This window comes from Oryzias melastigma, linkage group LG8 (assembly GCF_002922805.2).
Source record: "Oryzias melastigma strain HK-1 linkage group LG8, ASM292280v2, whole genome shotgun sequence".
Taxonomy (NCBI): Eukaryota; Metazoa; Chordata; class Actinopteri; order Beloniformes; family Adrianichthyidae; genus Oryzias; species Oryzias melastigma.
In genome coordinates this window covers 18,922,686-18,933,005 of record NC_050519.1, presented here as the reverse complement: position 1 = coordinate 18,933,005, position 10,320 = coordinate 18,922,686, and the positions used below count along the sequence as shown (strand labels likewise).

The window sequence follows — 10,320 nt, the reverse complement described above, 5'->3', positions numbered from 1 at the left end:
ACATTTTGTGAACAGTGTCAAGTGTTTTGTTGTGTAGTGTGTTGTGATTGCTGCATGTTTGTTAGTTTTGATGACAGAGTCTTATGAACTCATAGTGAGCTTCTGACTGAAGAGTCAAGACTTTTGTATATTTAGTTTATATTTTGAAAATTGCGTTCGGTGTTTTGGTGCGTAGTGTGTTGGATTTGATGCGTGTGTGTAAGTTTTGACAACAGAGTCTTCATTTTGACCTCAAAGTGAGATTTTGATTCATGAGTTAGGTATTTTGTATATTTAGTCTATGTTTTGAAAATTGTGTTTGGTGTTTGGTTAAATTGGTCAAATGTTTCAGAAAATGTGTTTTAGCATTTGGAAAAAACTGTAATTGAAATTGAAAGGGTGTCCGAAATAAAATTTCTGGGGGTAATTATTGATGAAAAACTAAGCTGGAAGAAACACATAAACTACATCAATAGCAAAATATCTAAATCAATAGCTATACTGTATAAATATAACATTTCTTAAACCAGTCGTCATTAAAAACCTTGTGCTGCTCATTTATTCTTCCCTACATGACTTATTGTGTGGAAGTGTGGGGAAGCACCTACAAAACTTCATCAAATTCAGTCTCTCTTCTTCAAAAAAAGCTATACGAATAATAACCAAGTCACCCTATATGCAGAACCATCAAATCCACTTTTTATTAAACTAAAACTACTGAAATTTGCTGACATGGTTGATTTCAAAATAATTCAGTTCATGTTCAAAGTTAAAAATAATCAATTACCAGTAAGTATCCAAAGGTTCTTTCAGTTGAAAGAAAATAAATATACTTTGAGAGGCGCACACATTTACGTCAAACCACCTGTGAGAACTAACGTTAAACTCCACTGCATCTCCACAAGAGGGGTGCAGTTATGGAATAACTGTAGAGACGACATCAAAAATTGTCAAACCATATATAAATTAAAGCATTAATTAATAAATATAGAGTAACAAATAATATATTTTGATGGTTATATGTATATAAGTGTATTAGTGAATCTATTAATGTACATAATTGCTAATTTGCTGGTTTTTTTTGTTTGTTTTTTTCTTCTTTTCATGAATGAGATTTATTTTGTTTTTTTGTTTGTAAGGCTTAAGTATAATTACTGAGACCATACTATATATAATATAGTACATTGTAGATACTATTAGTTTGCATTGAAGGGGCCTGGACTCGAAAAGCTTATAGCTTCTTCCAAAGCCCATCATTTGAGTTTTTGTGGAGAAAATGGTACTGTTTCTTTTTTAATTTTGTTTGTTTGTCTTTTGTTTTTTCTTGTTTGGTTTATTTAGTCTGTCTTGTTCGAAAAAAAAAAAAAAAGGATAAACAAACAGTGTCATCAGTGCCGAACACCAAACTAAGAAGGAAGATGCAACCACTGTTACAAATGTGGGAGCACAGATCATTGGGCAGCTGGTTGTCGTACCAAGAATGTTGCTGTTTCCACCAACAAGATTGAAATTCAGTCACATGCTGAAGTAAAGATGAGCCATGTGGAGAAACTCAACCAGAAAACATCTCTTTCTGGTAAGCAGCAACAAACAGCCAAGCTAGTAGGGAAGAGATGTTTAGTCCGAGCCTCCCTTGGTGGTGTTGACACCACAGTGCTGTGGGATACAGGGTCACAGGTATCCATGGTGGGAGCACACTGGGAAAAAAAACCTACTTTCCAGACACTGAAGTGAGACCAGTTGAAGAGTTGCTTGAAGAAGGTGCATTAGATCTCTCAGCTGCAAATGGAACTGCAATTCCATATGAAGGATGGATTGGAGTTGATTTCACCCTGTCGCAAAATGCTGTGTCTGGAATGAGTGACAAACCTGTGCTGGTTCCAATTTTGGTAGCTCATGGTGATCTTGAATGCCCCATCATTGGGTTTAACGTGATAGAAGAACTCGCTCTGACTAATGAAACATCTGGAGATCAAACTTCTTCTAGCTTCATGGTGAAAATACTTTCTTCTGCTTTGGAAGTGGGGCGCAAAACTGCTAAAGCCGTCTTATCTGTTCTTAAAAAACAGAAAAAGGAAAACAGTCCCATTACCACAAGACTTAGCAAACACCCAATAATGAACTCAGTGAAGGAGGTGGAATGTGGTCTTGACAGCTGCAGAGAAAAACTACAAGTTACACACTGGGAAGTTGGAGTTTCTCGCTCTCAAGTGGGCGATAACAGAGCGCTTCTGTGACTATCTGTTTCATGCACCCGATTTTGTTGTTTACAGTGACAACAATCCGCTGACATATGTTACCAAATCAGCCAAACTCAATGCCACAGGACATCGCTTGGTGGCAGAGTTGTCGGATTACAGATTCACCATTAGGTACAGACCAGGGTCAGCTAAAGGAGATGCTGATTTTTTATCCTGCAGACCAAAACCCATCGAGAAAATCATTCAAGAGTGCACAATTGAGTGTCAGCAGGATGTCATTGAATCTATTGGACAAGCATTGGAAGCAAAACAAACAGGTGAAGTGGACTGGATTTCAGCTGTCACTTGTATTACAGATGCACTACCAGAGGAAAGTGACATGTATGGGTCTGTTCAGCCTATTCCAGTGAAAGACTTGAAAGCAGCCCAGAATGCAGACCTAACAGTGAAAAGAGTTTTGAATCTCAAAAGAACACAGTCCAACATAAAACATAGAGACTGAAGCTGTTAGACAACCCTTGTTGTGGAAAAATGTAGAATCCGATGGAGGAACAGACACATCTTAAGATTAACACAAGTGTTTAATAGCATAATCAGAAAAAATACACGCGGTGCACACGAGCGTGCAGGGAAGTGCTTTCATAGAGGGGTTCCGCCGAGCTGAGAAGATGTAAACTTTTTATAGGGCTGATCAAACCACCTTCAGGTCAATGCTACCTGTCACATGTCATGCCCATATTTGGTCAGTCAGAGGCCTCCGCTTCCTGCATTTGTCTCGGGGTCGACGTGTTATCTATGCATTAACACCCCCCCGGGGAGGGAGGATGTCATGCAGGGAACAGGGAACCTTTTGGGACATATCCTGCCCTCCTGCTGACCAGTATCCCACTCTCCTGCTGGGGACAGTGTATCGTAAACTCTTTCATCAACTTCTTTCACAGAGTCACTTCCTGAGTTGAAATTCTAGGCTGTTTTAAATACATTCACAGGCATGTGTTAATGAGCACACTTGGTTCATTCAAATTTTACAGAGTTTCATTGAAAGGTTACATATAAGAATGAAATGGAATTAGAATCAAAAATATTCTCTTACACTCTTAAGAGAGTGGCCCCGTCTGAAAATCGATGGAGATGGAATCCTCAGAAGGGAAACGGCAACTAGAACACAACTGGTGGTCCCAGAGCCCCTGAAACCCCTCATTTATCAACATCTGCACGAGGAGATGGGTCACTTGGGTGCTGACAGGACGATTGCACTTGCCAGAGAACGTTTCTACTGGCCCAAGATGAGACAGGAGATTGAACACCATGTTACTCAAGTGTGCCGCTGCATAAAAAGAAAGAGACCCAACTGCATAATTCGAACACCAATCCAAAGCATTGAAACATCTGCACCATTTGAAATGATATCCATCGACTACTTACACCTGGAAAAAAGTAAGGGAGGTGAGGAATACATCCTTGTTGTTGTGGATCATTTCACAAAATCTGCACAAGCCTATGCAACTAGGGATAAATCTGGGAGGACTGCAGCTAAAAAGCTCTTTGATGATTTCATCACAAGATTCGGATTTCCATCAAAGATCCATCATGATCAGGGAAGAGAATCTGAAAATTACCTCTTCCAAAAGCTGCAAAGTTACTGTGGTATTCGCCCATCTCACACCCCTCCTTACCATCCTCAAGCAAATCCTGCAGAACTTTTTAACAGAACACTGCTTGGGATGCTGCGCACACTGGAGGAGACACAGAAGTCAAGGTGGAAAGAACTTCTGAGCAAAGTGGTCCATGCTTACAATTCCACTGTGCATGAAGCCACAGGATTGTCCCCATTTTTCCTTCTCTTTGGGCGTGAACAAACACTGCCAGTGGACCTTTTGTTTTCAAAAAAGGAAAAAGGGAGGAGTCAAACACATTCTGGATATGCAGAGAAATGGAGGGAGACAATGCAAGAAGCCTATGCTATTGCCAAGGCACATATGAAAAAAAAAGAGGGCAGAAAAATTACAACAGACGTGTATGGAGTTCCACACCTAAGCCAGGTGACCATGTGCTGGTGAGAAACCTCACACCAAGAGGAGGTCCTGGGAAGCTCCGTAACTTCTGGGAGGACACAATCTATGTCGTCTGCGAAAGAAAAAGCCCTGACAGCCCAGTATACGTTGTAAAACCTCTGCATAAAGAAGGAAGAGAACGAGTGCTGCATAGAAATCTTCTACTACCATGTCCCTACCTGGTGGAAGACTCTGAAGCTGGAGAGCCTAACCTGAAAGAAAAGTCCAACAATGGAAAACCCAAGCGGTTAACACGTCATCAAGTGACCCGTGATACTTACCAAACGGATTCAGTTCCAGTGAAGACGAGTATCACATGCTAACAACTGCAAGACCAAATGACTCTTTTCTCAATGCAGATGCAGAAGAATTCCATCCTAAAAATGACATGATTGTTGTAAGGCTTGAGGAGATCCAAATGCCTGAAAATCATCATGAGAAAGAACAAGAGGAGGAAGGAACCCCAGCAGCAGAGATTTACTGGACATATTTTGAGTTTATATTTATCCAGATATGGGCTGTAATCAAGGTACAGAAGTAGAGATTTAAAGTGTGTACTGTACGCAATGTTACTGAAAGGAAATAATGCATGGTATTGAATGTATAAAATATAATGATGGGTGTAAATGGTAATTTCCTTGTCCCTTTTGTGAAGATTTGGGGGGCCCACCAATACTTCTATGGACTTATCACCCCTTTAATATCAATGGACTTTTGGACAGTCTCTTATTATTGCCATGAGAAGAGCAAAGAAGCAGACAAATGCTGAAGAGTGGGAGACAACCCAGTTTAGTCAAAGTGGCTATGTTTAATATATGTTAACTTACCTGTTTACTTATCACTGTTATGCTATGTGTTGTTTTTTGATGTTACAGAGTAATCTTGAAAATGTTGCACAACATTTTTTTTTTTATTTTTGTGGGGGAGGGTGTTGCAGCCTGGAAATATTAAGTTAATTTATTTTAATTAGATATTGTCAAGGAGAGATTTTTTTAGCAATAATCATATTTTTTCTGTCTTAGTTATGAGAATAAATTCTTAGTTTAGTTATTTGCTCTTTTATTTTGAAACTACCTGCTAGATGCAGTATATTTCCTTTTTGTTGGAGTGTGCGGATGTGCAGAAGAAGAGCTGCGTCTATGGTTTTGTATGTGATCACATTCTGTCGCTCCGGCTGTCTCAGAAAACGTAGCAAAAGAGAAAAAAAGTGCTCAGTTCGGGGCAAATAAAGTTGCAAAAACGAAGACGGAGTCCTGTCCATTTTCAAGGGTGCAACATTAATTATGCATTCATTTGGTAAGTCACAAGTCTGTCCTTGTTGGTTATTGCTGGAGTGATGGTAGTGAGGGATTTGCCTTGTATCACATGAATCCAGAGCTGATGGATGAGGTTGAGTTGGTTAAAGCATTCTCTGTTTGTTGTGCTCCAGTTGTGAACTGATACTGTGTTGGTACTTGACAGCTGGGTCGATTTGTTTCCTTTCCTTTGATATTGCATCCATAGGCAGAGTTGGTTGTTGTCCGTTTAAAGTATTCTGATAGGGTAATTTCCATGCTTCAGGTTTGAATTCCTGTGCTGAGGGATTTAAAAGCATTTAAGCCTCCACTTAATGCTTTTCCTTCTCAAAGTAAGAGTTCCTTCTATCCATTTCTTCTTTAGAAGCATCGTCTTGATCTTGCAATACTTCCAGTTTAGCTGTGTAGGCTGCTAGTTGAGCTTCTAAGTCCAGTTCTTCCTTCTCCTCTTCAACTGCTGTTCTTGTTCTTCTAGAGCATGTCTTTGTTTTTTTACAGCCATTCGAGCTATCAATGCTGCTTTATCTGCTTGAACTTTAATTCTCGAAGATGATGTTCCACTGGATTTACTTCTTAGACTGCGTTTACTTTCATTAGAAATACTATCATTTGGACCAATGTCATCTTCAGCATTCTCAGTTTTAAGCATGTTTTCTTCATTGACAGAAATCCGAGTTTTGCCTTCAGCAATATATACATTATTGAACAAAATTTTAGCTTTGAACCATGTGTCATGGTTTTCACTTTCATCAGAAGGCAATAAATCCAACAATGATGTCAATAAGTTTATCAAGAGCTATTTGAACCTTTGTTTTATCCCCTTCAAACATTACATTTTGCAGTGATTTCCTAATGCTGCCCGCTTTATTTAGTTTCAGTTTTCTGTTATTTTGTAACCTGTCCAGTTTATCAGCGAGAGCCTTTGCAGTCAATCTAACAACTCGTTTTTCAGCTTTCATTTCACCACCAGTCAAACTACTAGTTCTGCTGGCGGTGCGCGCACCAGTTCTGGTTGTTAAGTCTGATGCTGCATCGCGCATCTCCATGACAACGACCTCCCTCAGTCAACAAGTCTTAAAGCGCTAATTAAGGAGTCTCGTCAATCAGTCAACCAATGCATCGGATTTTATGTTCAGTTATGTGTACACACGTTTTAAATGGCCATTCAAAGTGTAGCACTACTTGTACCTCTGGTTCCTTTTGATGCGTTGGGCCCCGAATGCAAAGATTAACACCACTAACCACTTCCGCCTTCGGCTCTTCATTGTGCGTATCCACAAATTATTAGAAATGTCCACCCCAAAATTCCACTCGGATTGCAGTTAAACCGTATCGGTGCTGGGTCGTGCTGATCTTCTTGTTGTCAGCGCTGGGTCCGGCTGATTCGATCACTCAGAAAACCATCCACAACAGTACTCTGACCTTCTTCCAGCTCCTAGTCCGCAGAAAGTCCATCGCAGAAATGAGGAAAAGGTTTTCGACTAATATTTGTAGGAGCTAAAAGGTCTAGAAACTAACAAACTCTTTCTAGCATTTAGAGCTACTGCGATGTGTGACGCCATATAGACTTGACTTGACGCGCTAATCGGACTGTCGTTTCCCTGTACGACGCAAAAAAATAAGTCTGTCACTCCGATATCCTTTGCAATTAATCTGTTCTTTATGTGGTTGTGAAAGGAAGACGGACTTCAATAGACCTCAGTGCTAGATGAGGGTACTCCTTTGAGACAACAATCCAGAATGAGTCCAGGTCCAGTTTGCCACACTGCCCTTTTGAGGAGCTGTCAGTGCACTACCTTTATTCTGTCATTTTTCCATGTTATTTTCACACACTACTGTAGACATGAAATCATGCAAAAAGAAAAAATTCTGTCTGGAGAAATGGGATTCATTTTGCGGTGGAAACCCCAAAAATGTTTAACGAAATGTTTTTACAAGCTAGAATGAAGGTTTTATGTGTAATTTCATAAAAAAAAACAACAACATGCATTTAGTCAACAAACTAATCAACACATTTTTTAATGAAAATACAAAAAAAGAATTCCAGGGGAAATTCACAGATCCCTCATTTGGGCCACATGTGAAGAGTTTCTGTTAATAGAAGAACGGGACTTTCTCACCAACCGTCCACAAGTAAAACTCAGTCCCCACCTCCCCTCCACCCTCCAGCTCAGCACAGGCTACCCCCAACGTGTCTATAAATGTCCAGAAGACCAAAGAAATCATTTTGGACCTTATAAGACACAGTCACGCCCACACCCCTCTACAAATAAATGGAGAACGGGTAGACTGTGTAAACTCCATGGGATTCCTGGGCATCACCATCTCTGCTGACCTGTCCTGGTCAGCAAACATCCGGGCCGTGGTGAAGAAGACTCAGCAGCGGCTGCACTTCCTCCGCATCCTGAGGAGGTGTGATCTGGATCAGAGGCTGCTGGTGAACTTCTACCGCTGCTCTGTGGAGAGCATTCTGACCTACTCTCTGAATGTGTGGTACCCAGGCTCCACATCACTGGACAGAAAGGCTGTGCAGAGGGTCAGAAACACAGCACAAAGAATCATCGGCTGCCCCCTGCGCCCCCTTGCGACCCAATCAAGATCCCGCTGCCAAAAAAGAACATCTACAATCCTGAAGGACCCAACCCACTCCGCCCACCACCTTTTTGACCTGCTGCCATCAGGACGCCGCTACAGGTCAATCAGGTCACATACCACCAGACTCACAAGCAGCTTTTTCCCCTGGTCCATACGGATGCTGAACAACATCCAATGATCAAGCTGGAATACTGTCAATTTTGCACAAACCGCACACCACACTTCAAACAGTATTAATTATTATACTTCCTGATGTTGCAATTATGTCTTGTACTTTCCTTTTTGCCTTACCTCTGTACAATTTCTTATTATTATTACTGTTCAATATGTTATATATTACTTTTATTCTACTTTATTTATTTTGTTCTTATTTTTAATTCCTTTTCTATATTTTTAATGTGCTGTGCATTGCTGCTGGTGGACCCCCCACAATTTAACTGTTCCTGACAGTTACAATAAAGCCTTTGAATTTTCTGTTTGATTGTTGGACATTCTCTGCCATTTTCTGACTTTGTTTCTTTCATTGGTTGCTTCAAGATTTCTTTTAAAGCTGAAAACTAACTGCCAAAATGGTGTCACATTAGATATGAGCATGATCTACATTTCATTGTTAGAGTAATGGGAACATTTGGGGTACTTAAAAGTTGGTAAAAAGTGAAACTGTTGTACTTATTTTTTTATATAATTTAAAGGTGAAAAGCAAATAAGATGGAGAAAGTTGATGACAGACCACCAAAAGGGAAACAGAGAAAATCTGGAGCTTTAAAAGATGAAGGTAATTAAACATAATGAAGAATCAAAGTTGAATGTATTTTAACTACTTCTGCTGGAGTTAAATAACTATTTTTTTTTTTTTACAGTTGCAGTTGATCCTGAACTTACCGTCATGTTGATCGGAGACTCAAAGTCCATTGAAAAAGGAGAAAGAAATCTTTTACTTGATCATGACGAGCAAAAATCAGAAAAATCTTTTTCATCCAAACTTTATAATTTTTGTGCTCGACACATCTGTGTCTTGAACATGCTTGATCTTCCAAACATTGATTCAATCCCATCAAACCAAGGAGTTCATGCTTTCATCCTGCTGGTAGCAAACGGTCAGCACGTCAGTCATTACAGATCAGGAATGCAGTGGTTAGAGAAAACCTTTGGAAAACAATGTTTTCCTTATGTCATCACAGTAGTGACTCATAACCCACATGAAAACTGTGAAAATGCAATTACAGATCTAAAAACTTTCAGCAGTTTTTCAAAGGAAAGATACCAAAAATCAAAAAAGAGAATGGATGAAGAGGAATTAGTAACTCTTTTGGAAAAAATAGATGTCATGATCTCTGAAAACAGACCCCCATGCTGCAGTTTCCTGACAACTGACATGAAAGAAGAGAAGAAGGAAAAGACAAAATACAATTCTCTCTGTGAGGAAGGAATTGCCACAGGTAAGAACTCAACATTAATGATAAAAAAGGGAATGTTTTATAGTCTGCGGAAGCGAATTAAAGGAGGATTTGGTCACAGTGAAAATGCATCAACAGCTTTAGAAGACAAGACAGGACAAAACAAAACAAAACAAAACAAAAATCAACAAAAGAGGAGAAAAATTGAGCTTCCATGCAAAAAACAGGTAGAACGCAGGTTTGCAAAACACATAAACCTGGATCTTCACACAAAAATATTAAAGCATAACAGATAAGCCTTTCATGACAATAATAGAAGTAAATATAAAGTAATAGTAGAATTTTCTGTTAAAGGAAAAACTTTTTATTCCTTCTAAACATAAAACTAAAAAACGTTGCAATTTCCAATATGGAGTTCGATTTGTTTGTAAAGCAGTGGTCTTCTTCTTTTCCTTTCGGCTTTTCCCTTCAGGGGTCGCCACAGCGAATCAGTTTCCTCCATCTAAGCCTGTCTTCAGCATCCTCCACTCTAACACCAGCCACCTTCATGTCTTCATTCACTGCATCCATAAACCTCCTCTTTGGTCTTCCTCTAGACCTCTTTCCTGGCAGCTCTAGACTCAGCATCCTTCTACCAATATATTCACTGTCTCTCCTCTAAACATATCCAAACCATCTCAGTCTGGCGTCTCTGACTTTATCTCCAAAACTTCTAACGTGCTGTCCCTCTGATGTATTCATTCCTGATCCTATCCATCCTGGTCACTCCCAAAGAGAACCTCAGCATCTTCATCTCTGC

At 39.7% G+C, this 10,320-nt stretch overlaps 1 protein-coding gene across 1 annotated transcript in view; it reads left to right on the top strand.

The window, feature by feature from the left end:
- Positions 1-8,822: 8,822 nt before the first annotated feature.
- LOC118599077 (interferon-induced very large GTPase 1-like) overlaps positions 8,823-10,320 on the top strand; it is a 30,229-nt gene continuing 28,731 nt past the window's right edge. Inside the window, exons 1-2 of the mRNA XM_036213343.1 lie at positions 8,823-8,899; positions 8,985-9,563. Coding sequence (XP_036069236.1) covers positions 8,833-8,899; positions 8,985-9,563 — 646 coding nt within the window. The 5' untranslated portion in view covers positions 8,823-8,832. The remainder of the gene's footprint in view (positions 8,900-8,984; positions 9,564-10,320) is intronic.